The 26,923-nt window shown below is 45.0% G+C and overlaps 1 protein-coding gene and 1 long non-coding RNA gene across 3 annotated transcripts; one reads left to right on the forward strand and one right to left on the reverse strand.

The window, feature by feature from the left end:
• Positions 1–551: 551 nt before the first annotated feature.
• On the forward strand, positions 552–14,399 carry LOC118920122 (uncharacterized). Of its 2 annotated transcripts, none has more exons than XR_008997711.1 (4): positions 552–1,250; positions 12,957–13,153; positions 13,344–13,455; positions 14,284–14,399. It is a non-coding gene; the product is annotated as an uncharacterized LOC118920122 (long non-coding RNA). The 2 variants fall into 2 exon arrangements; XR_005027771.2 differs by lacking the exon at positions 552–1,250 and adding an exon at positions 4,743–4,838 and having other exon boundaries at positions 14,284–14,373.
• CCKAR (cholecystokinin A receptor) lies at positions 11,140–19,879 on the reverse strand. The gene is made up of 5 exons (XM_036900552.2): positions 19,750–19,879; positions 18,843–19,094; positions 15,982–16,243; positions 13,963–14,090; positions 11,140–13,012 (listed from the first exon to the last, which is right to left on the reverse strand). The coding sequence occupies exons 1-5, from the start codon at positions 19,856–19,858 to the stop codon at positions 12,480–12,482; spliced, it is 1,284 nt and encodes a 427-aa protein (XP_036756447.2). The 5' UTR covers positions 19,859–19,879; the 3' UTR covers positions 11,140–12,479.
• Between the last annotated feature and the right edge of the window lie 7,044 nt (positions 19,880–26,923).

Here is a 26,923-nt window from a genome sequence, read left to right on the forward strand (position 1 = left end):
ACCCGGTTTTCCCTGTAATTTCCAGCTGCTGTACTGTGACCTGGGTTGTTTCCGTCAAGCTGTTAAGTCCCTGTCCCTTTAAGACTTTCAAAAAAAGCCCCCGCTTTTCTTTGTCACAGGGGCATCAGCTTCAGCACCCGCTCTGAGGTCTACCCCCTGTTCTCCCAGTATCCAGGGCCCCCTGGGCATATACTGTGTCTGCGCTCTGGCCCGGATGGCTGGGGCTGGGTGTTCGGCAGTCCTGGGCTCCGTCTCCCTCCCGCTCTGCCTATTGTTCTCCCGCCGGGAGCTGGGGGGAGGGGCGCTCGCGTCCCGCAGGGCCGGGGCTTGTATCTTACCCCCTTCGCGAGGCGCTGGGTTCTCGCTGGTGTAGCTGCAGTCTGGCCACTGTCCTGCGTCTTCTGGTCTCTCTTTTAGGGCTAGTTGTGTTTGTTGTATTTTCAAAAGTATATATGTTTTTGGGAGGAGATTCCCACTGTCCTACTCACGCCGCCATGTTGGCTCCGCCAATGTCTAGGTGCTTTTTAACAAGATGACCACCTTCATCCGTTCAGAGGCTACCCTGCTTTCTGGCCCCATTTCACAGACAACAGCACGGAGTCACAGAGAGGTGGTAAACTTGCCTGAGGGCTCACAACTAGCAGGGGAGAGGATCCGCAGTGACTCAGTCTGGCTCTTGAGTCTGGCTTGTAGTTGTTACACCACTGCCGCCTTCCTCCCTGTTCCCACAGGAATGCTCTCGGCTACATGGGCGAGGATGCTCTCCCTGGCGATGCCACAGCTCCGTTATTCCTGACGCCTCCTGAAGATCCTTTTCCCTGCCCTTGACCGCCTTCCTCCTGGTCACTTACAGCCTGTGACTCAGTCACTGCCCCCACAGTGGCTCACAGGCTAGGGTGCTTCTAAGGAAGAGGAAGCTCCAGAATGGGTGTACCGTGAGCCACCACGTGGCTATGTCCTGGAGAGTTTGTTAGAAGGGCATATTCCTGCTCCGCATCTGTATTAAACTCTTCCCATGCCCCTATAAACTAACATTTGAGAACACCATTTCTCTTGCTTTTGTTTTATCACAGGGCATCCCTGCAATATTGCCTTGGGCTGGGGAAGAAATGAGTTCTCCCCGAAGATTTCCAGAAGGAACGCCGTCCTGCTGACACCAAGATTTGGGCCCAGCGAGATCCATCTTGGACTTCTGACCTCTAGAACTGTAAGATAGTAAGTTTGTGCTGTTCCAAGCCACTGAGTTTTTGGTAACTTGTTACAGGAGCAACAGGAAGCTAATGTGACCGACATTCTTTGACTTGACTCCAAATGAGGGGCTGCAGGTCTGGGTCGTAGCCAAGCACACACCCCAGAGGCACCCTGTCCTCCCCTAATTGGTTCAGCACCTCCGATGTGCGGGTGCCAGCCATCTCCTCCGGCTGCATCCACGCTGGGGGATTTTGCAGTGTGTGCAGTGCTTGATCATACATGCTTTCCCTCCTCCCAGCCCTTCCTCCCAGCTCCCCCCAGCCCTGCCCCACAGCCTCTGGAGGCAGGTGCCAGATTTAGGAACTAAAAGTACAACATTGCCCAGGACAGGCTTATGCTAAAGCATTATTCATTGCTTATCTGAAATTCAAATTTAAGCGGCCTCTTGTATTTTATCTGGCAACCTTACACCTGGAAGGAGCCCAATAAAACACCTGCGGAATTAGGTCTCGGGATCGTGGGCTCTGCTCTGGGGGGATTTTTCCGCTAGGCTGAATGAAGCTCCCTCAGCTGCCGTCCATGCTCTCACCTACCCGTCTTGCTTATTTGCCCCCTGACTGGCTGTTTTCTTGTTGCAGCAGCTGCTTCAGTGCTTGAGGGACGAACTTAGAGATGGAGAGGGAAGGACAGAGCAGTTGAGGGAGAAGAGATCTGGGAGCAGGTGTCAGGACTGCTCAGGCTCTCAGGGGCGCTGGCTGGTTCTGCAGAAGGGGCGTTTCTGAGGCTCCATCTTCTCTGGCCAGCTTGGGCTGGGGCTGGGCCCCGGGAATGGGAGTGGTCCTCAGGGAGGGGAGGTTCCTCACTCTGCTGGGGCCGCCTTATCAATGCCACAGACTGTGGGCTTAAGCAACCAAAATCTACTTTCCCACAATTCTGGAGGCTGGAAGTCCTAGATCACAGTGCCAGCAGGGTTAGTTTCCTCTGAGTCCTCTCTGTGGCTCCCAGATGGCCACCTTTTTCTGCCTCTTCACACGGTCGTCTCTTTGTGCTCCTGATCCCTGGTCTTTCTCTGTGTGTCCAATTTCCTCTTCTTATCAGGACACCAGTCAGATTGCATTAGGACTTCCCCTAAAGGTCTCACTTTAACTCAATCATCTCTCGAAAGGCCCTAATTCCACATACAGTCACATTCTGAGGTACTGGGGTTAGGATTTCAACATACAAAGTTGCAGGGGACACAATTCAGGCCATAACAGGAGGCATGTTGGACAGACTGTCCCAGGGTCTCCTCATAGCTAAATGCTGTGGTCCATGGGGAGGGATTCATGAATTCCTCACCACAGGGCTTCCACCAGACCACAGGGCTCCTTCTTCAGGCGTTAAATGTGAGCTGTATAAACTAGCAACTGAGGGAAGACCTGGCTGTACAAAACCTGGGAAAGGCACTCCGGTTGTTGCTGATGGGTTGGGCTGATGTCATAAAAAGCCCAGAGGGAGGGGCCTTCTGTAAACTTCCATCCGGACTGAGGAGTCCAAAGAGTTGGAGGTTGGGATAGACCTTGGGTGAGAGGTAGTTCATTCTGCTGGGGGAGACTGGAAACTATGAAGTCACAGCCCTTTAATGGAGGGTCAGAACCAAGCCAGGGCCTTTATTTTTGAGCTGGAAGACTAGAAAACTCCAGTAATCCCAGCTGGCTAGAGCAAGACTATGCTCACTGCTTGGACAGGCCAGTCTGGGAGAGACTGACTCTCAGAGTGGGGCAGGGAGTTGTTCTGGTTGTAGGAGAGACAGCAACGCCAAGGCTACGGCTCGTACACGCTGGGCCAGTGCACCCCTGGCAGGAAACCACACGGGGAGTCTGGTGGGTGGGCCTGCTGGGCCTGAACGATGCATGAAGGCGCTTGTACTTGAGAGGTTGATGGGAAGTGGTCTGCTCACTCAACAGAGCCAAGGGCACAGCAAGTCTGGAAATTAAAGCCCTGAACTTGGGAGGCCAAGCTTAACTGACATGACTGGATAGTCCTAATGGAAGGCAGGCTGATTTTGCAAGTCCTAGGATCACATAGGATTAGTCTTGGAATGGAGCTAAATTACTGGTTTTCAAACCATGTGCTGTGGAACCCAAGGGGTTCCACTGAGAATCTAAGGAAGTGTCTCTGAGCCCCCATTCCTTCAACTAGAACTATTATTCCTTTCCCATTTGAGTTTCTATACAGAATTGCTTGGGGAAAAAGAGGTTTCTCTGTGTTAAATTTGAAACCACAAATCTAGTTAAAATACTTTTATTTTATAGGTGAGGGATTCATTCGTCAAACATGCTTTGAAAACCTTCTCATATAATGCTCCGTGCTGGGTTGTGGGGTCATTTGTCATGGAAGCACAATGCCACAAGAACTGTCCAATAAATCCAGAAACACTGGGCAGACTTCTTCCTGTGTTTCATTAGTATCTTAGTCCCCTTAGACTGCTATAAAAAAAATACCATCGATTCGGTGGCTTAAAAAAATAATGAACATTTACTTCTCACAGTCTGGATACTGATAGGTCCAAGATAAGGGCTCAGCAGATTTGGGGTCTGGTGAGAACCCACTCCCTGGTTCATAGATAGCTTCTTCTTGCTGTGTTTTCACATGACAGAAGGCAGCTATCTGAGGTCCCTTTTATAAAGGTACTGACCCCTTTTATCAGAGCTCTGCACTCATGACCTGATCACCTCCCAGAAACCCCCACCTCCAAATACCATCACACTGGTGGTTAAATGTCAACTTATGAATTGTGAGGGAACACCATCATTCTGTCTTTAACAATTGGCAAGAACCAATGTATTAAAGATGGGTTTTACTGGCTTGCTAGAACCAATTATTAAATTTTCAGGAAACTTGGTAATAAATACCCAAAATGCATCACTTTCTAGTTATTTTACTGCAGTTAGTTGCTATCTATGCTTTTGATGTTTTTTGTGTTTATCATATTGGCATGGTGGAAATGCTACAAAATGGTGTGGGAATGCACAGCTCTTCTCTGCATTCTATCATGTCCCACTGGTAACTTGAAATTGGCCATGGTGGGAACATGAGGAAACTTACTACAAATTAAGCCTTTTTTTTTTTTAATTAGAAAGCATGCTGTTAAACATCACTAGCTAGCACTAGGACACAAATTTACCCCCAGCCCACAACTAACAAAAGAGAATGAGATTGTTATGTGTAGCACAGGTCCAGCACAGGGGAGCTGGAGTTTTTCCCCTGCACATAATACAAGAGTACAGAATTCAAGCAATGAGGATTTGGGTGAGGTGGGGTGGGATGAACTTTTGGTAGACAACAAGCAGTATTCAAAGACAGTGTTAAGAGAGGTCAGACAAGGGAGCAATCCTTTCCAATAGAGGATTTTGGAGGTTCTGATAGCATGTGAGCTAAGCCATGAAGAATGAGCTGGTTTTATCAGGAGGAGCCAAAGAGAAAAGGAGCACATTCCAAACTGAGGGAGGTGTGAGTACAGGGTGCTTGGGGAGCAGCAAGTGATCTGTCCTGAAAGGAAGAGGAAATCAACTAATAAGGAAGGAAGGCGAAAGGAAGGTCAGCCCCCCATTGCTGGGGACTGTCGTCCCCTCCACGTTAAGGAAGTGGGACTTGCAGGCAGTGAGGTGAGTAAGGCGATCTGGAGGGGAGAGGGAATTGGGGGTGGGAGGCCCGTTGAACATCTGCTGTGACTTTCTGTGTGGTAAGCAACAGAGGAAATTCTGATTACGGTGTTTTCAATAAAAACTGAAAATACAAGCTAGACCTGGTGTCCTAATAACTGAAATTGATGTCTTAGATATCACTTATGATGGCTATCATTCGTTAAGCACATACTGTCTGCCAGACACTCTTCACATGGAGCACATTTATTGAAAGATATGGAGCAGTCAAGAAATCGGTTTATTTTTTTTCCTCCTCCTGTCTTAAATGTCTGTCTGTTAGATATCACCACCCCCACCCCCACCATGACAGACCCATAGCTTTCCCCATCTCTTTCCTCTCTTCTTGGGAACAACTTAATCTTCAGGTATTTAGCACAACAGAAATCAAACCTTCTATCTCGCCTCCAGTTTGGAGCTTCTCTTCTTTCCTCTAAGTCACTTAGGCCTCAGGCAAGGCATCTACAGTGGAAAAGAAGCTGATGGTCTTTTTCTTTCTCCCTCTCTCTCTCTTCCTCGCTCCATCTCCTCCTCTCAAGGCTGGCAGGAGGGGTGCATGGTACAGGGGCAAAGGTCATGTTGTTTGTGGTTCTTCTTCAGCCCGTCATGGCAGAGGTGCAGAGGCTGGCTCTCTCTTGTGGGCAGTTTTCATTGTAGGTTTTCAGGGTCTCTCTCTGCCATGCACACATACTATGTGGGGGCCTCCGGTGCTGCCTGGTTTCCTCCTGCAGGTGATGCATGCTCTCGTCAGCTCCTGTTCTGTTGGCACAGCTCACATGACCTCTGCCTGCCCCAGAATGGCCAGGCCTCTGGGTTGTCTGCTGGGCCCAGGGACCTCTGCCCAATTCCCTCTCTGCTGTGGACTGGATGTTTGTATCTCCTCAAAATCCACATGTTGAAGCTCTAAGCCCCGATGCAATGGTATCTGGGGGTGAAGCCTTTAAAGGTCCTCAGGGCATGAGAGTGGAGCCCCCGTGAGTGGGATTAGTGCCCTTAGATGAAAAGACACGAGAGAGATGGTCTCCCTCTTCCATTTGAGGACATCCTTCAAGCAAGAAGGCAGCCTTCTGCAAGCCTCTCATGAGGAACCAAATCAGCCAGCACTTCGATCTTGGGCTTCAGAGCCCAGAACTATAAGGCATAAATTTCAGTTGTTTAACTACCCAGCCCATGATGTTAATATTATAGCAGCTCAAATGGACTGATACTTTCTATCTTTGGAAATCAGGCTCCAGGCAGGCTCTTTCTGATCACACCACTGGGTACGAGAAACAAATCCTGAATCCAGGAGACCCACGTTCCCTTCGAACTATTCCCCTAAATTGACGTCCCATGGAAGGAAGAATAAGATACCAGTTTTTCCTTCTGACAAAAAGTCCACCCTTTCCAAACATCCGTGTTTTTTAACATTACTCTTGCTTGGTTTCATGTGAGAGAAGAGGCTTAGAATTCCCTGTCTACTCAGCTGACAACCATCTTCAAAAAATTTCGGTCTCTTTCTCTCTCTTGTATTTCTAGGGATGGGAGAAAGGTGAAGAGACAGCTATTATAGAATAGGCTTCATGATCTTTTAACTGCATCTCTTTCGTCTTTTGGAATGTTGCACAACTTGTCACTCCTGTCCACAGCCACAGTCTGAGTCTGGAAAAAAGCCCTTTAGTATCCTTGTAAGTTTAATGTAACTAATATCCTTTAATATTATTTAATGTAATTCAATTCTCATAAAAACCCTATGAGATAAGTACTACAGAGGAAGATTCTAAGACTTGCAGGCTGAGTAATTGCCTGCTATCCTGCAGCTGGTGAGTGTTGGGTCTGGGATATGAATTCGAGTCTTCCCAACCCTGAAGTTCATGTTCTCCACCACCTTCTGATACTGCCTTTTTAAAGACGAGTCAGATTTTGAACATGAGAATCTAGAGAGTGAGGGTGCAATTAGCAGGCAGAGAGAATCAGAACTGGTTTGGAATATGACAAATAGCTCCATTTAGATATGAGGAGTTTAGGCTTGCTGGGGACATCTGGGCATCCTGGAGATGCCCTTCTGGTAACTATAATCTGCACTTTTCAGCAGAAAAGGGGGACTTTATGAAAAGGTACCAGGTGAAGGGGGAAACTTTACACTGCAGGCTGAGGGATAAGATGGTCTGTAGTTCTCTCTTTTCCGAGGATCCTGAGAAAATAGATCTACTTTAATAATGCTGATAATTTGCCAGAGAGGTGAAAGCTTATTTACTGATATTATCCCTCGGCTTCCCTGTGAGGTGTCAAAGTGTATTACCTCCCTTCTAAAAATAAATACAGAGATAGAAGCATCCTGGGCACAAGTGCAGAAGCCAGCTTTCAAACCCTTCACATCCAGGGAGCTCAGAGAGAGCAAGCCAGAAGCCAGTGGGAGAGGGAGGGAACTGGACAGAGCTGGGACTTCTCTTCTTTGGTATTGTTACAGCACAAGGGCTAGGAACTTAAAGCATTGTGAGAACCCAGATCACCAAATGTCACCTGACCCCCATAGCAGCTTGGTGGCATCAGAGTGGGGTCTGATCCTGACTCTTTCACCCACTAGGTGCCTGACCTTGGGACATATTACCACCTGCTCTCTGAGTGTCTATTTCTTCACCTGTGAAGTGGAAAATAATGCCTCACACACATTTTGAGAGTTAAATAAGAAACCATATGTTGCAGACATTCACTCATCACTTCTCTGAGTGTTTATTGTCACCTGCCATCACCAGTGACTTGCACAGTGCATAAAGCAGGCTTTAATAACTGTTGGCACCCCTTTCACCCAGGCCAGATTTGCTCTGGGAGTGTATTTTTATGCCTGCACTTCAATGGGAATGGAGCTGGTGTTCCAGGGACTGGCCTCCAAGACATTGGTCCTGGCAGCTGTGACCTAGGAGGGACGGAGAGCCTGCAGAGTCCTCTCTGGGAGCTTTTCTTTCTTGCCCTGGCAGCCTTCTGTCCGAGGTGTCTCCGAGGCCAAGCCTTCCTCAGAGGTGGTTCCATGCTCGGGTGCCAGGGAGCTCCTCTGATTGCAAAGTCAGTGGGGTGCCAACAAAACTAAGGGAGGGTGTGGAATGATAAAAGGACTTAGCAAATTTGAACCCACCAAGTCAGTATCAGCGATGAAGCGGTGACCCCTCATTTTGCACATGAAGGAACTGAGCCTTAGGAGGTGTGACTTACCTGGAGCCACACAGCAAGTTAGCAACAGGATAAGATTGGGACACCGATTTCTGGACTGGTGGTGCAGAGTATATCCTCTTTACCCACAGGGGAGGTGTTTATGGGCCGTGAAATTGAAGCAAGATTGGCTGGACTTCATGCACAGCGTGGAGGATTGGAAACAGAGTGCAGCTGCCCAGCCAGCAACTCCCTTTATCAAGCACTACTGTGCACTCTGTGCAAGATGCCTGTAGTTAGGATGGCCTGCCCTCCCCAAGTGTCCCAGAGAGGACTGGTCTTGAGGAACAACTCCATTCAAATGTATTCATTCATTTTCGCATTCATTCATTCATTCCCAAATCACTTATTGAGCACCTGTCATGTGCTGTGAACAATGCTGAGTACTGGATAATTGACACCTGTCTGACTTTTCTTTCTGGGCAAGAAGGAGGACCTAAAATCCCTCCCAGGCTGGGCTGCTAAGAGCGATGGTGAGCTGTGGAGTTGCAGGGCTGGCCCTAGGCTGTGGGAGCTGGTTCAGGAAACCTGGAATCTATGTTCTACTTAAGGGTGGCCAGGAAGCCAGTGGGGCCAGAGACATTCAAATCAAGGAAGCAGAGGGAGGGAGCACCTCTGTTGGAGCTGAGATGCATCCAGTGGCCTACGACAGGAGAGCAACAGGTGCGAGGGAACAGCTAAGGGAGCCAGGTGTGCTTTGAATAATATTTATCAATCCTAATGAGTGAGTTGGGTACTTTAGCATGGATTAGGAATGTTTTTTTCCAAATCTCCTTAAAGGATTTGAGGACAGGGAGGAGCAAACCTGAGAGATTTTATAGGCCAATAGACTAGTCCCCTCCCCACTTTTTAAATTTTGTTAAAAATATATATAACATTAAATTTACCATCTTAACCATTTTAAAGTGCACAGTTCAGTAGTGTTAAGTATATTTACATTGTTGTGCAACAGATCTCCAGAACTTTCTCATCTGGAAAAATCAAAACTCTATACTTGCTAAACACTAGTTCTCTGTCCCCCAGCCCCTTGGTAATCACCTTTCACTTTCTGTTTCTGTGACTTTTGACTACTTCAGATGCTTCATGTGGGTAGAATCATATAGCATTTGTCCTTTTTCCTGGCCCTTTCTAAAAATCTGTGTCTTAGCACTGTTCACAGGCATGTCACTTTCCCATCTGTATCATCTCTGATCACATGCCCATGCACACACACACACACACACACACACACACATAGGAGGAGAGCGAAAGAGGAGAGAGAGAGATGGCAGCAAATGCTCACACAGCCAAATATTGGGTGGGGAGACATGTAGAGTTGTAAAAAGCCCTCTAGAAATTCTGATACACCCCAAGAATGTGCTGCACCCTTGTTGAGAACCACTACTCTGCACAGAAAGAGAATTCCCAAAGGCATAGGAGGCAAAGCCAAAGTCAGTCACAACATTTATTGAGCATTCACGGCGTTCAAAGCACAGGGCAAAACACTGGCAGGAAATACAGTGGAAGCTCAACAGCTGTTGTCACTCCCCTCATGATTATGTTTTAACTGAACCGAGGGGATACATGTGAAGCACACAGACCATGTGTAACCAACACATAGATACATGCACTGAGCATTCGCCACTACTAGTTTATTATGACGATTACCACAGAGGAGCCACTGGGACACATGGGTTCAGTAAAGATCAAAGACACATTCCAGTGCTCAGATTGCAATTTACCACTCTGGTGATGAGTGGAAGTTAGTTACCAGAAGACATTAGAAAATACCAGAAACTTGGTGAATCTGTTTTCTTAATGATACTGGTCACTTTACTTCAAGTTAGGAATACACTTTAGCATGAAATAAAGGCAGTTTACTCAACCAAATGCTAGAATACCTTTATATTTAAAATATATATTTTTTAAAGTAAAACCAACTTGTGGATAACACCATTCCCACAGGTCAGGTACAGATTCTGAAACCTAATAGCATTTTTCTTATTTTTTAAAAAAGCTTCCATTAAGTGAACAACCTTCCAATAAATTTAGAGAACAGAGGCATTTTATTATTGTTTATCTGGGAAAACTTATTTATTTTTTTCTGTGCTTTTAAAACTACTTTAAAGTAGGGTTGCCAGAAAAAAAATACAGGAGCATTTTAGTGCATGGGACATGCTCGTACTAAAAAATTATTTGTTCTTTATTTGAAATTGAAATTTAACTGGACATCCTGTACTTTTATTTGCTAAAATTGGCAACCTTATCTTAAGGTTAACACACCTTTGGATGGTCCAGAGGCTCCCAATCATGGTGGAGCTAATTTGTTTCATTTAGATATTCATACTGGCAGAAGGGAAAGTTTATTCTCTGACAGGAAAATTGAAGATTTGTAAGATTTTCTCAAATATTGGAGACATTTTCTTTCCTTACACTCTTTATCATAATCATTTAATGATACAGGTTTTAGTCAGTTGAATTTTTACCTTGAAATCTTTGAGATGACTGGTTACAAATATTAAGATTATATTGCAGTCTGAAGAATAGCAAAACTAACCTGTCTGGAAAAGTACCCTGTAGAAAATGGTCATGTTCTCAATAATTTCTTGTCCATTAGCACAGTTTTCCCCCTAGAAACCAATGCTGACACGTACATCTTCTTAAACTATACAATGTCCTGTTCCCTATACATGATCGCTTTTTGCCACCTGTCCTCCCCTTTCTCCCTTCCACATTGTGGGTTGTTTTTTTTTATTTTAAATATTTGAAATCACTGTCCCTGTGCACCATGAAGAGTGTCAGAATGTCAGGCTGGGGTCAGTGGATGGTCACAGCTCCATGAAATCAAGAAAACGGAAAGCTCACTTGTCAGATGCTTAGAAGCTATGAACATTTTTCCTTTCTTTTCCTTCCTTCTTCCTTTTCTTCTTCTCTCTCTCCTTTCTTCCCTCCCTCTCTTCTTTCCTTCCATCTTCTTTTTTCTTCTTCTTTCTCTTCCTTCCTACTTTTTCCTCCTATGCTAGCATGTAAATGTATTTCTGTCAAATATGTCTGTGTTAATTTATTTTAGCAGACAGGACAATATTGCCCTAAAAAAAAAAAGTGCTGGTAGATTGTATTGATACATTCTATTCTAGAAATGCACTTCCTGGTATCTAAGTGCATAGCTCATGTTTTAATTTAAATTGAGATTTGTGATTTAGAGGAGAGGGATTTCAACACTAACTTTGCAAAGAAAAGAAGTTCACATGAAACTCCAATGGTTGGGAAAGAATGTAAAATGGTAACAGTGAATTTCAACAAGCATTCACTATTCTTTTTTTCTTTTTTTAAACACAGCAAAGAGTATACATATATATAAAGAATATACTTATATGTTCAGTTTGCACATATACATAAAATTAATAGAATAAATTACAAAAACATAGATGATATTTAAAGGCATAGACAGCTTTGGCATTCAAAAGCTACTTGTTAATCGAGTCCAAGTGTCCCAGTTTTTATTCTGGGCCTGACTACCCATGTTTCCACCCTTGGCCAGGTTCACACAGATTACAACTTCCCTTTGTATCTTGCCGTCTTTCTGCAAAAGAGGAAGTACCAGATTAGCAGGAGAAATTAAATTAAGGCAAAGAAGCCATGGGGTTTAATATCACCAGATTAAGGTGAAGCTAAGCAATATATATCATTAAAGTAGAAAAAAATATTTCTATGCACCTCTGGCTGTTAACATTCGTTACAGTAAGATAGCATTCCAGTCGGCTCTATGCCACATACTCTCTTTGTTTTAGAAATATAAGTTCAAATTCCATCTTTTGGACAATGTTCCTTATGCTATCATGTCTCTGAATGTCCTCGACTGACCTCAAGAAGTCATGCTGTTCTCTTCTTGTAGCAAATGGCCAGGAGGGGATTTGCTCCATGGTCCCTTCTGTGGTCTCGATGAGGGGGTGGCTATATTATGTACATGAAAGTCTGGTAGACTCCCCAGGGGCAAAGCAGCCTCCACAATGCTGCATCGGCAGATGAAGCAGAGCATAGAAATGTGTTACTCTGGGGAGTGAGAGCCCAACTTGGACGTGCTAGAACCTTCCAAAGCTAAAGTAGGGTCCATATCTCCATTCTGAGCATGAGCTTGGCAATTGCGTTTGCAACATGAACCCTGTTGGACCCCACTTACTGGCTTGCTGAGGTTTTGCTGATGGTGATTGACTTTGAAAATTGCCTGCCTTGAATTGCCTAGAAACCAAGTCAGTGCCCCACCCTAGTTTTGTTCTGGGGCCCAGATGAGGGATAGAAAGCGGACAAGCAACAGCTCCCACTGGAAATGGAGGCTTCCTTCTCCCTCACTTCCTGCCTCCTCCTGCTTCCCTTTCCTGTCCTCCTCTCTCCCTCTCCCTCACTCCCCTCCTTCCTTCTGCACGGGAGGGTCCAGGCCACTTACGGGGGTGGGGCAGAGGCGCTCATGTGGCTGTAGGAGTACCTGGACAGGGACGCCCCCGTGGTCCTGCCGTCCTCCTCCTCCCCCACCTCCCCTCTAGCCCCTGGGGCACCAGGGGTGGGGCAGCAGGGGAAGGTGGCCATGAAGCTGAGGCGGAACCGTTTGTTCATGAAACAGTAGATGATGGGGTTGACGCAGGAGGAGGTGTAGGAGAGCAGGAGGATGAAGGAAATGGGGGTCCCCGAGAGGCGGCGCTCGGCAGAGGCCGTGTCAAAGGCCCGCCAGGCGTTGGCGCTGAAGATGGGCATCCAGCACAGGAAGAAGAGCAGCACGATGACCATGAGCATGCGGATCACCCGCTTCTTGGCCAGCAGGTTGGCCGCGGAGCTGCTGCTCCGGACGCGGTCGGCCCTGGAGCTGCTGGTGGCGGACAGCTGCTGAAGCTCCAGCTTCCTTTGGGGCTTGGCCTTCTGCAGATAACACCCGTCGCTGTCTTCGTACCGACCGCTGCCGCCGGTGCTCGGTTTCCTTTCTGGGTGAGCAAGTGACATCGCTTATTGCGGCTGGGTCACACCAGACAGAAGGCACGGGACCCCTGTCCCCTCCGTCAAGGGGCCAAACCAAGCCTGAACTGAAGAACTGGGAAGGAAACCTTGCGCCTGCCCTGCCATGGGTAAGTAGTGATCTTTACCAACTAACTAGTCCTTTCCTTCCAATGAAAAGCTACTTAAAACTAATGAAGTAATGCATAATATATGATATACATAATGTATGATTATAAGAGAATATTTTATGCATTTAGATTATAGGGATAAACAATTACTAAGAATGAATAGTCACACTCTTCTCCTTCCTTTCCCTAGCTCTTCAGGGGAAGGGTCCTGCTCGCCTGGTCAGTCTCTGGACTGCTTTCACTCTGAGGAATCTGGATCATGGGAAAAAAATCAACAAAAGCCAAAAAAACTAAAGAGACACGTAAGTTATATAATGCTGAAGATCAGAGAGAAGGGGTGGCCTGAGAAGGGGAAAAATGTATATGTTAACAAAGGTGTTGGGGTAAATTTTAGTGGATAGGGATTGAAATGAATGGGAAGGTCTAAAATTTTGTGGCAACAGCAATGTGAAAAAGAAAAGGAGGAGAAAGGATGGGAGACTGGAATTGTAATTGCTTTGGTTGCTGAAGGGGATCCATTTGGATGCATCAGTACAGAAAGTCTGGGACACGTGGGCCCTTGGCTTATAATTGGGTTATATGTGTTATCTCATTTTGTTCCCCACAGCACCCTTTTGAGATGAAGCATTTCTCAATTTTACAGATGAGGAAATAGAGACACTAGGTCTCATGGCTAAGCCTTATGACACAGAATCTCCTAAGAACACTTTTGAAAATCTCCAGTAAACACCCTGCTTGTATCTGTTTTAGTTACAGGAAATAAGCTTTTGTGATCTTTTAACATAAACATACAGCTAAAAGATAGTTACCTCTCGCAGACCTCTTCTGGCTAGCATCAAATTTTATTCCTTGGTAAAGTTCCAAAGAGATCAATCCATATGCCACCATCATCACAATTCCAGGAATAAGAAAGAGGATGAGCAACAGGAATGTGTGCCTAATAAAATGAAAAGAAATCCAATTACCAGCAACTCCAGTATTTCAAACTCAGATGGGATGGCATACTGGGTTCCTCATCATTTTAATTGGTCTGAGCAAACACATTAATTATAAGTATTTAATATCCCTGGAAAGTCCATGTCCAGAGGTTCAAACATTAGAAGTTGTTTACTTCTCTCTTTTTTTTCCAGATAAAGTCTCTCATGAAGAATTAGTTAAATTGGACAAGTGCAATATAATTCTGTGCCTGAAACAAGTGTATGTATAAAACCAATGAGAGCTTAAAAAAAATGAGAGTATGTAAATTATATCTCAGTAAAGTTGTTACCAAAAACATAATAATAATTACAAAGCTTACATTCATTGAAGACTTATAAAGTGTACTATGCACCATGCTAAGTATTTACATATATTATATTTATATATTATTTGTTATTTTATATATCATTTTATACTTATGCATCATTTTATATATATATATATATCTATATAAAGTTACATTTAACTCCCATAATAATCTTTGAGGTAGGTACTGTCTTCATAATACCTATTTTATAGATGAGGAAACTGAGACTTAAAGACATTAAGTAACTTGTTCAAAGTCATACAGCTTGTGGAAAGGGTAGGATTTGAACCCAAGCAATATGATTTTAGAACCTGTGTTCTTAATCATCACATACCATTTGTTGACTTTATAACAACAGAATCATCAAATGCATAGGTAGGAAAGAAGAAAAACTTCCTTGGTTTTACAAAATATGGAATTCTGGCTGTTTCTGACCCATTGGCACAGTGGCATGCTCATTGAAGTGCCTGGCAGGGCAAAGCTATGCTTTCTCTAAACATGTTTGATTCCTGAAGTATCACAGCCTTCTCTGTCATGAGTCTGGTCCCTAAATCACTTTTGCAGCCTGGCATGTGTAAGGTTACTTGATTAGGCCATAAAATTGTCAGAGACTCACAGTGGCTGGGTCATTTCTCATTTCAGTTGGACATGTTTTGATAAGATTCCTTTTCAAGTCTTGCAAATGTCCCTCTCACTTGCACATAATTCTTTTTTGTGTGTGTTACTTGGCCGAAATGAAAAAAGGAAGGCCAAGAAAGCAGAGATTATCTACAGAGCCATTTCTGAATGTCTAGCTCCCTGCTTCTAAAACAGGAATCATGTAAACACAGTAGTCTGTGTTTGTGTGGCTTTTTAAAGATACTTAATGACATTTTCATACACATGCTCTCATTTGAATCTTACAGGCACCCAAAGAGGTAGATAAAAAAATATCTCTATATTATACCCTTGTGTGGATAAAGCACCTGAACCCAAGAGGCTACTTGAACTTGCCATCAGGCTAGGAAGCAAAGAACCAGGTATTAGAATCTTGCCTGTTTATTTCTAGGAAAGTGCTCTGTGCAAATACCATAGCTGCTGCTCTGAGAAAAAACACATGGTATCTGGGACTCATCCTCTGCGCTGTCTTCAGCTCTTAGAAAATCATAGCCCTCCAAGACATCAAGCTGAAACCTGCACTAAACAACAGAAGCACATTGCGGTGTGCGCGAGTACAGGGTTCTGTCTCTGGTAGGTTTGTGACCCTGAGCAATGTACTTAATCTCTCCAGGTCTGTTTTCTCACGTGTAAAATGGGGACAATAATGGTGCCTATCCTCTAGGATTTCAAGAGGATTAGTTGAATTCACATTTGTATGGTATTTCAAACAGTACTCTTAAGTTTTTGCTATCATTATTATCCTAGAAAGAAATTAGCGTGATCCTCCTCAAAGTCTCCAGGCAGAGGATCCCCTAGCCACTCTGGATACTGCATTCCAGTTTTTAATAAAAACTGCAAAATAACATCAAGTTCTATTAAACACATAAACAATGCACAACCTTACCAGGACTGCTGTATAACATCATTTGGCAGTAGAAAGCGACACATATTCGCGGTCTGGTTGTTATTCTTGGTAAAAGGCACCAGGTTGCTATAAATTGGGTATGGTGTCATGATGGTAAAGGAGAGACACCAGGTAGTGGCGATCACCTTCAAAGCATGTGATTTTGTCTGCCAGACTCGGGACTGCAAGGGTTTGCAAATTGCCCCATATCTTTCTAGAGATATGGCTACCAGATTAAAGGTGGATACACTCACAGAGGTGCCTGGGAAAGGAACAAAGAAGTCGGTTATGTCAGCTCTGAAACCCAAAGTTTATTTGCATATACTATGCATAAGCATATCTGGTCCACACAGTGTGATATCCAAGGACAATGCTCAGAGGGTAAAGAAATATCCTGTATGTATATGTTTAAACAATGATTTATTTATTCCCAGCTTTGTTCCAAAAGGAATTTAAGGCAGGTCAAGAAATGTATTTGCAAATACATCTTACTGCCAATTTTTAGATAAGTTTATTGAACTTTTGAGTACAACCTAATTCCTTCTTAGGCTAAAATCGCTCATTAATTAGTAACCAAGGGGCTGAAATATGCTTCTATCCCACAGAAGAGGTTTTGGAGTAACCACAGGAAAGCTCTAATTTTGCGCATGGTCTGAATAGTTAAGTTGACCTTATAATTCAGATTCTCAAGGACTGTGGCCCCAAAAGGAAATGGGGTCTAGGCTGGGGACATTCAAACTCTTTCTGAAAATTTCTAGTACAGACTATTTTTAAGAGTGAAACATTACAAATTTCAAAATGTAGTTTATTGAAAAAACACATAGTAAAAAAGGATGAATGGGAACGGCACCCTAAGGAGTTGATGACCTTACATTAGACAGTACAGCCCCAAATGCCTCAGTCAGGTAAGTAATCCACTGTAATTATAAACCCGCCATCAGGCAAGACTCTTTTTTTCTTCTACATATTAGGAGTTTATTGAACATTAACTGTTATGAATAGTATTAAGGAGAACACAAAATTAAGGGAAGAACTGAAATCACTGGAATTAGAAATCCAACAAAACCATCTTGGCACTGCAAACATTTTCAGAATGATCTTGCTTTTCATTTTAGCTATTTTTAAAAACAGTTTTTTTGTTGAGGTGAAATTCACATAGCATAAAATTAACCATTTTAAAGAGAACAATTCTGTGATATTTAGCACATTGACAGTGTATGCAACTACACAGGCACCGTTTTAAATCTCCTTTCATACACCCTGGCTAAGATTCTTGACTATATTATTATAAGATATGTATGGATGGATCTTGAAGGCCTAAAGCACTATGAAATGTTAGTTATTATTTTTGCTTCATTGTTTAATAAGGACCCTTTTCATTTGCAAGTCCATTTTTATTCTCAGAGAACTTGGACCAGGATTGACACTTTCTTGGGGTTTTTGTCTGAGGCACACAGATCAGTACGTCATCATTGTTTTGTCAGAGCTGGACCCCTCTTCCTCAACTGGAAGAAATAAAGGCTTTTAAAGCTTTCCAGGCCCTGAAGACCGCCCTAGCCCGACTCAACTCTGCATATTTTGCAAGGCTTAGATCAGAACAAAACAACTTCCCCCTCATTTCCCACCACTCCTCTTCCCCCATAACTAGAGATGGACAAGGCAGTTTGGCAGACAGAGGGGACCAAGAGGCCTGTCTCTGTTTAGCTTCAGGAAAGCCACAGCAGTTGACAAACAGGCCATGTATTCACTCACTGTGGGGGCAGCTGCTGAGCTGGGTTCATATCCTATCTCTGTGGCTTACCACCTGTGTAGGTCTTTGGACACTTTATTAACCTCTCTGTGCCTCTGTTCCTTCCATGGTGAGATGGGGAAAAATAACTGTAGATACTTCATAGGATGGTTGGGAGATAAGGTTATAGAAAGAAATAAAAGCAAGTAGTACATTTGGTGCATAGAAAGTGTTTAAAAACATTAACTCTTGTGATTTTTGTCATCACCACCATTTTGATTGGCAAAGGCAGAGAGGGGCTTATCTCAGCCCAGGAATGGGAGTGGGGGGCCTGGAAGGTGGAGCGGGCTTGGCTTGCATTAGCTGCCTTTTTCAAGGCAAGAGTACAAATGCTTGCCCAGCTGGACTGAGTGTGCTGAACTCAGGTCACCCTTACGAATGGCTGCAGAAGCCCACACCTGGAGATCGCTGCCTGCCGGCCCCGCCACGGCAGGTTGCTTCTGGGAGACTCCAGTCATTAGAGGCATGAGCTAGTGACCCACAGGCCCCAGAAGCAAATTCAGCTCTTCACTCAGCAGTGGACACCTCTCTCCGTGTCTGCCTGAGATGGTCCCAGCTCTCTGGGGAACAGACGGGGAAGTGAACTCTGAGGAGGGAGGTTACAGCTGTGATGAAACTGATGTTCACATAGGCCCTGTTCCCTAGGAAAGCAAAAGCAGCCACAGGAAGAACCCTCCACCACCCTGGCCACAGCCAAAAGCTTGGATAGGGCTCAGAACACCATTAACAACTTCCAAGGAGGATCAGGGCAAATCTGCCATGTGGCAGATTCCCTCTTTCTTCCTAACAGAAGCAAAACCAACCTCATCTGTGGTTTCTTGTCAACTCCTTTCACTCTCTGAAACTGACCTCTGAAACGTCCTGTTAGGGACTCACTGCCAGGGACAGATGAGGACTGGCCTGCCGTCCAGCCAGTGCCTGCATCTTTGCACACAGCCCCTCACAGCCAGTTGTTCTGTTTGCTACACTCAGCAGGGCTCCTCCACCGAGGCGGTCAGGGGTGGAGAGGGTCTGGAGCTGAGTGGGGTCTGCGGCAAGCTCCGGAAGGAAAGAATCCCCAGCGGCAACTCACCCATAAAGTAGGTGGTGGTCTTGCACACAGCGCTCCCGAAGATGAAGTCCTTGAGCAGGTTGGGGATGAGGTTGAATGGCATGCAGAAGAGGCAGAGCATGAGGTCGCTGACAGCCAGGGAGAGCAGGAAGATGTTGGTGACTGTTCTCATCCTCTTGTTCCGAATCAGCACCGTAATGACCAGCGTGTTCCCCAGCACACTGAGCAGGAATATCAAGGAGTACAAAAGAATCTGCACCGCCGGCTGCCACTCTGCAAAGATGAACAGAGAGACAGAGGTTATGAGAGCAGAATTTTAAAACCTAAGCTCACGAAGCAGGCCAGCAGTTGTTTCCCGCTGATGTTTTTTTTTTTTGCTGAAGTGTCCACCATTGAACCCAAGTATCCCTGTACTAGCAGTAGTTGGCAGAAAGGAACTGAGGCGAGCACAGGGTGATTCAGTAGCTTCTAAAAAGGTCGCTGGGGAACCACTTTTTTTTTTTTAAGAACAAAGCTTCTCCAGTGAATAGTGATTGCTTTCTTTCCTAGCTGCTAAGTGCTATTTTGCTGTAATCACTTCTTCACGCCAGATTTCCCCCAAGAAAAGGTAACAACTAGACTGTGACAGCACCTTTTCTGTAATGCTCCGTAAGTTCAAGCTTCAACACTTGCACTCCTTTCTTGCAACATGTCAGCTTCTCCTCCCACTGCTTTTGTCCCCCAAGTCTATACATTAATCCCAGGGGACAGTGAGAATATTTAACTCGGTTCTGCTTTTTGATCTCTTATCCAAACTTCTGAACACATGACTTTATCCAGGCTTGTCTCATGAGGACATTGTTATATTTTCTCTATCAGCCTTGCCTTTGCTGATTTCTCCATCAACTTAATAGTTTTCTGAATTAAAATAGCAGTCTGGGACACCTACCTTTGGAAGGATGGGGCTGATCCAAGCAGAAAAGCGTCTCATTCTCGATCCCTAGTTCGCAGGGAGGAGTGATGCTTCCATTCACAAGAAGGCTGTCGACCACATCCATCCTTGCCTGCAGCTTTCCACCAAGTGCTGGCGAGCTGGCGTACTGCTCACTCTCGGCTCATGCCTCTAATGACTGGAGAGTCTCCCAAAAGCAACCTGCCGTGGCGGGGCCGGCAGGCAGCGATTTCCAGGTGTGGGCTTCTACAGCCATTCGTAAGGGTGACCTGAGTTCAGCACACTCAGTCCAACTGGGCAAGCATTTGTACTCTTGCCTTGAAAAAGGCAGCTAATGCAAGCCAAGCCCGCTCCACCTTCCAGGCACCCCCTCCCATTCCTGGGCCAGCCTTAGGGCCCTGAGTATAGACAGCCTGACTCAAGTTAACCCTTCCCAGAGTGTCGCTGCTTTTACACACACATGGACACATGCATGGGCACACAGGCACAGGCACAAATACACACGCTTCCCCAGTGCATTTCCTCTCTGTTTAGGAACCTGTCACCAACCCAGACATATGCAGAATAAAGCCCAAACTGGCTGTGTGAGACAGGAACAATTAATATGGTAACAGATACGATAATGCAGACCATCAGGACTAAAGGACACGGAGGGACTGCATTTCTACCTCCTTATATAAAAGCAATTAGTGCCTTTTTAGCTTTGGAACCATGCCCAGCAATGTGTGTAGATATAACTGCTGGCTGGTTGTTAAGTTGTTACCAACCACAGTGTTATTCTTGTGGTCTCTGCCCTTGTTAAAGGAGAGGGTACTTTTTGAATATAGGTTCCTGGATCCTTATTACAAAAATATTAGTAAGATTTTTCCATTCATTCATTTATTCATTTGTCCATTCATTCAGCACAAATTCACTGAGATTCAACCATTTGCCAGCACTTTTCTAGACACATAAGCAAATAGTGAGTAGGATCTTCTCTTCTAGTGTTAAGCACCATAAAAGAGGTAAAGCATGAAGATGTGATGAAGAGGAGTACTTTGGGGGTGCTAGTTTAGATGGAGTGGTCAGGGAAGGCCCCCTGGAGGAGAGGACTGTGGTCTGAGGCCTGGATGACAAAGAGCAGGAAGCCTTGTGAAGATCTGGGAAAAGCTTCTTCCAGGCAGGAGGCACAGTCATTTTGGGAGAGGTTACAGCAAATGCAAAGGTCCTGCAGTAGGAATGAGCTTGGCTTGCTTCAGGAACCAGACAGAAGTGGCAGGGAGTGAGGGGCAAATGGTGGGAGTGAGGTTAGTGAGGGGGACTAGTCCAGGGATTTGGGTTTTTCTGTGAAGCTCTGTGGTGCTTGAAAACCTCTCAGTGCCCATCCTACAGATGGCCTTCTTGGTTCAGCCCTTTGGGAAAGCAGATGACAGCAGTGGGACCTGGGTTTCTGACATGTTTGGCTGGGCTAAGACTTGGCCTATTTGCTGGAAACTTCTGGGGCCACTAGTGTACTGACAACCCTCTCAATTGACAGAACTACATACTGTATCTTTGCTAAATACAACTGACAAACTGGCATTTTTACTCAGAATGTGGGGCTGTGAAGACAGAGTGGTACCTCTTCTTTGAAACAACGAACATTTCATGTTTGAGGCACTCAGTCATGGAAAAGTGGAAAGAGCATTGAAGAAGCTGTTGGAGAGAGTTTGGCATCAGACAGACCGAGGCTCAAATCCTGGCTTCGCTGGTTACCTGCTGGGAAATACTGGGCAAGTGTCTTAATCTCTGATTCATTTCCTTCTCCTCTCAAATGGGAATGAAAATGGCTTCATATAGATTTGCTATGAAGAGTGCCGGATTGCCTCAGGACAGTGCCTGACACACAGCTGCATTCACCAAATCACAGATCACAGTACCAGTAGCCATCTAATAATTATTATTTTTCTTTTACACGTGAGGGAACTGAGACTCAGAGTGGCAACATGATTTGCAGTGGATACCCCCAGTGGACCCCGCAAGGCCCCCATCAGACCTCTTCAGGGGCATGGACCTCTCTTCATTGTCCTGGTATCGTGTAGCGTTTGGAGCCTGCACCTTGTCACTGTGCCTCCTTCCTGCTAGATGTCCCGTTGGCTACATCTTCCTAGTCTGCAGACTGATACGGACCCTGTCCACTAGGAGGGGCCGCAGTGCAGGACTGTCCTGATTTGGGGAGGGATAAACAATCAGGTTTTGAGCCCTGAGCACAGCTGAATTTCATTCCACTGCTGTTTCCTGCAACTGGCTGCGGGTAGACAGCACCACCCGTAGAGGCTGCCTCCTGCTGAGGTTCGTCAGGCCCATCGGCAGCTGCTTTAGCAGTTGGGGGAGTGGCCTGTGCAGGACCAGGGGCAGAAGAGCAGAGGGCTGGGTGCTGGCCTGCCTTGAACTGAAATGGGACCCAATTTAGGGCAAATTCCTTCTTTCCTTCTCTCTGTCCTCCCTCCCTCCCTCCCTCCCTTCCTTTCTATTCTGTCTGTCCATCAGTTGGCAAGAAGTGCGGGTGGAGTGTCGGAGGGTGGGTGCTAGTGTTCTGTAAACTCACAAGGAACGAGTGTGGAAGGTTTTAGTGCTGTGCTTTCTAAACTTTAGTGAATATCTGAGCCATCAGAGTTAGTGGTTGAAAATGGGGATTTCTAGCATCTCCTCCTAGGGTTTCTGATCCTTGGGGCCCAGGTCTGGGAATTGCATTTTTATCCAGCATCCCTGGTGATTCGGAGGCCAGTGATCTTAGGAACCCCTTACAGGAAGCCAGTAAGAATGTAAGCACAGGCCACAGACTGCAGGCCTTCACCACTGGCCAGCTAGGGTACATGGACAAATCTTTTAACCCTTGTGAGTCTCAACTTGCTCATCTCTAAGATGGGGATAACATAACCCCACCCACAAACAAAGCAATACATAGAAAGCACTTAGAACAATGACTGGAACATAGAGCTGGACACTGGTTGTTGTTATTAGTGGGTGAGATTAATTCTAGGGACACTGTTTATCCCCATTATCATGGCCAGGTGAAGGGTTTGTGTCTCCAGTACCCTTGCCTGGTGTCTGGCATAAAGTATGTGCTTGGGAAATGTGAATGAATAAAGAGTGAAAAATTAGGAGAGCCAATATTTCATTGCTTACTATACCTTTTTATGACTCCATTACTTTGGTTCTTTGCTGGCCAACTCTGGATTTTTCAGAGTTTCTGGGCCAAGGACACCTAAGAGTTAAATTAAAAAAGAGAAAATTCCAGCGAGAGAGGTTAGGGCTTTCAAGGGAAGAACCGATTCAGTTTCCACAGTGTCAGCCTTTATTTCATTCCTCAGCACACATTTCCCAAGTGCCTTCTATGTGCCAGACACTGTGCTAGGTGCTGGAGATAAACCATGAGCAAAGCTGATGGAAATTCTGCCCTCAAGAAATTCTCAGTCCACTGTAGGAGACAGGCGATAAATACACTGGGCAAAACAGAGGGCTTCCAACCTTGGAGCCTGTCCTCTGGTTGAACACGTGAATTGATCCACATTTACGAAATTGACTTGAAATGGTTAAAGAGCCTCCCCTCTCTTCAAGACACACAGTACTGAGCAGAGCATAAGCCCAGGCGCCTCTGCAGTCCACAGGAACCTGTAGTTATCGGGGACTCTCTTTTCTGGCAAATTCTGTCTTAGAAAGACAGAACATGAGCAATCCCAGGAGGTTCTGGGTAAGCAAACTGGTAGCTGCTTCCTAAACCATTATTCTAAACCACCTAAAATATTTATGTTTTTTCCCCTCATTGTAATATTAATCACATGCTCATTGCAAATTTTTTTTAAGTAAAGGAAAAGAGATGAGTATAATTATAACACAAATACATTTCAGGTCCCCACGTGATTTATTCTCAATGAATCACCCACCCAGAAGCCAGGGTTAGTTAATAGGCCATTGAATGTTGTGGGGTTCCCATCTCACAGGGCAGCCTGATATTTCTTGAAATCCTCTTCCCTCTCCTCTGCGATTTCCCCACACTTTGCTGCTCAGAATGTCATGCTCCAAATTCCTTCTTTCTTGTTCTCCTCCCAAACACACCCAGACTGCTGCCTGCCAAGGTTTTCCTCTTTGCTTCCTCTGAACGTCTCAGATGTCCAGAAGTGACCGATGGGGACTTCCCTCCTTCCTCTCTGCCAGCTGTGCTGGGTTCCTCTGGAGGGGGGCACTGAGTTGTGGTGCCCCCCACTGCATGCAGCTGCCCCCCTGGACCTCTCGCCCTCGCCGTCCTTCTGGGAGAAGTCATGGTGAGTCCTTTCTGATGAAGAAAGCCCCCACCCCACTATGGAGGAAAGCAAGCACATGTCTGTTTGATGAGTCTGTCACTTATGAAGCCAGGGCTGGGTTTGGGCAAGTCTTTGCCTCTCCCAGTCAGTCTCCATTTCCTCACCTGGAAAATGGGTTAATACCCACCTCAGAAGGCTGCTAAGACATTACATGTCACAGTGTGTGTGTAAAGCACCCAGCAGGGGGCTTGGCATGTCGTGAGGCCTCAGTAAATGATAATAATAATTTACCATGTTTCATGTTGCTAGGGTCATCAAAAACATCCTAATGCCACTGCCTCAATATAATGTTTATTAATAATTTGGTAGATATCCTTCCAGTCTTTTCCTCTAAACACATTTTAAAAAACAGGTTTAGAATCCTACTATATGTAGAGTACTCATCCTATTTACTACCTTTTGAAAATCTAATTCTAATGAAAATTTCAGTATGGTTTCTGTGGGACTCTGAAAAATGTGTTAATTTTTTAAAAGTTAGATAACAAGAAAGTTCAAAAACATGTACTACCATATCATCCAGATTTCAAAAGGGTTTTGCCTACATACTATTTTGTACATTCATTTTTCACTTAGCGTTATTCCATCCTGTCATAGTACTTTGCCACAGTGTTATTTTTAGTGATGTAAATTCTTTCATAAAGAATGTACTTCAAGTTACTACACTATTTCCATACATTTGGATATTTAGTTATTATTTTTAGCCTTCTGCTTTTATCAGTGACACTGTAGTGAGCACTTACGCACACATTTTTGTGGCCTTTGATGTACATTGGCGACATCAAGCCTGCCATCAGCCCTACTCCCAGGGCAGCATTCATGTTGAATGCATGTGAGTGCCACCCCCTAGGGCTGCTAATGCTCTGTGCCCAGCCTGAGGGACAAATCACCCTCCAAAAGGTGGTCCTCATTTGTAAGGCTGGTGTTAGTACCGGTTTATTATACTTTGCTCAGCATTGGTTATTAGTTAACATTTTCATTTTGTTGATTTAATAATTGAAAAAGGCACCTCTTTGTCATTTTAATTTGCATGTTTTTTATTACCAAAGGGGCTCCATAGGTCTGTTTTCCAGTTGTAGGTTCTTCTTTTGTCATTTATATAAACCTAAGATAAGTTGGAGCATCTTTTATGATCGTTCATATGCTTTGCCCATTTCTTTACTCAATCAACAAATATTTATTGAAAGTCTGCTATGTGGCAGGAACTGACGCGGACACTGTTCACAGCAGTGAACAAAACAAAGGCCCTCCCTTTACTGAGTTCTCATTCTAGAAAGGGACTTCACAATAAACAAATAAATAAGTAAAGTACATAATCTCAGATAGTGGTAAATACTATGAAGGAAAAACAAAGCCAGAGTAGGGATCAGGAGTGATGGGTAACCAGAGAAGGGCTTTCTGCGGAGGTGATATTTGAGCAGAGATATGAGTGAATTGAAGAAATGAGTCTCATGATTCTCTGGGAAAAGAACATTCCAGATAGGATATTCATGGTGGTCTTATCACCTGATATGATCTGGTGGTTTTTCTCACCACTTGACAGGAACTCAAAGAGATGATGATGTTTAATTTACAAATTACTGTCATAAACTGCTATGTGTAGCAGAGATTGCATCCCTTTTCCTGTTCTTATATAGTAATTGGATCCCCAATTTTTAACTGGGCACATGGCTGCCTAGAATTAATGTTCTATTTTCCAGTTAGATGTGGCTCTATAACAAGGTTCTGGTCTTTAGAGTATAGGCAGAAATGAATGTGCAACTCCTGAGAAATATCTTTCCAGAGAGCAAACATACCCTTTTCTCTCCTTTTCATCCTTCCTCTGGCTGGAATGAAGATGTGATCACTGGAGCTGGAGCAGCCATTTTGTACCCCTAGGTGGGTGCCCTATGTTAAGTGTAGCAGAACAAGATACAATCAGGAACCTGGATCCCTGATGGTCTTGGAATTTATATGCCAGCCATCACTGGACTGCTTACCTTTAGACTTTATTTATGTGAGAAAGAAAAATAAATTAATTTTATTAAATGAATGTGATTTTGGGTTTTCTGCCACTCAAAACCTAATCCTAATTAAAACACTGTGATTTGAAGTCTGCATATTTTAGTTTCTGATCTTTTCACACACTACTCCCTAATTATACTCAGGATACATCCTCATAGCTTCCAACTCACTGCCTTTGGTTGTATTTCCCCAGGCCCCAGTGTGCCTGTCTGATTCCTGACCACCTAATCAGGGGCTCTCACTCTTTAGGGTCCCTGTGCATCCCATCTCCAAGCAGCGGTCTCCAGCTTCTGGTCCTCACTGCTCTGCCTTTTCTCAAACTGCCACAGCCCTTCCCATTGATCCCACTCTTTGGGACTTAATCAAATTGTCTTGTCTTTCTCAGGTTAAAGGTAAACTTCTGTCAATTTTTCCACTTCTCCCCACCTGCACTGCTGTAGCCCTAGTCCGCGTGACCCTCGCCTCTCACAAGGAGGGCTGTTGTAGCCCCCTTAACTGATCTCCCTACTTTCCTCTTGACTTCCTCAATCCCCTCTCCATGCAATGACTCCATGAGTGATACTTTTAAATCATAAACCAGAATGTTACTCCCTACCCAAAACCCCACAGCACTGTCCAACAAGGCCCTGAATGCAAGCCCCGCCTCCCCATGGCTTCGTCTTATGCTCTTCCTCAGCCCCTTCCCCCTCCATGTGCTAGGCGTGCTCTCCCTTCCCTCCTGGGCTCTGCTGCACCCACTCCCTTCCTCGACCCCAGTCTTTGCCCACATTGTTCTGTGTGCCTGGGCTGTTCTGCCTGCTGTCTTACTCTCACTAGCTCCACCCCCCAATGCCACCTTCCTCGGGGTA

This window comes from Manis pentadactyla, chromosome 5, assembly GCF_030020395.1.
Source record: "Manis pentadactyla isolate mManPen7 chromosome 5, mManPen7.hap1, whole genome shotgun sequence".
NCBI lineage: Eukaryota > Metazoa > Chordata > Mammalia > Pholidota > Manidae > Manis > Manis pentadactyla.

Bases quoted from the DNA above. Each gene is read 5' to 3' on its own strand.
- CCKAR (XM_036900552.2), bottom strand. From the start codon at position 19,858: ATGGATGTGGTCGACAGCCTTCTTGTGAATGGAAGCATCACTCCTCCC. The intron at 14,091-15,981 runs GTAAGGTTGTGC...TCATTTTATTAG, and splicing joins GATGTTATACAGCAGTCCTG to GCACACATTCCTGTTGCTCA. The intron at 13,013-13,962 runs GTAACTATCTTT...TTGCTCACCCAG, and splicing joins CCAGAAGAGGTCTGCGAGAG to AAAGGAAACCGAGCACCGGC.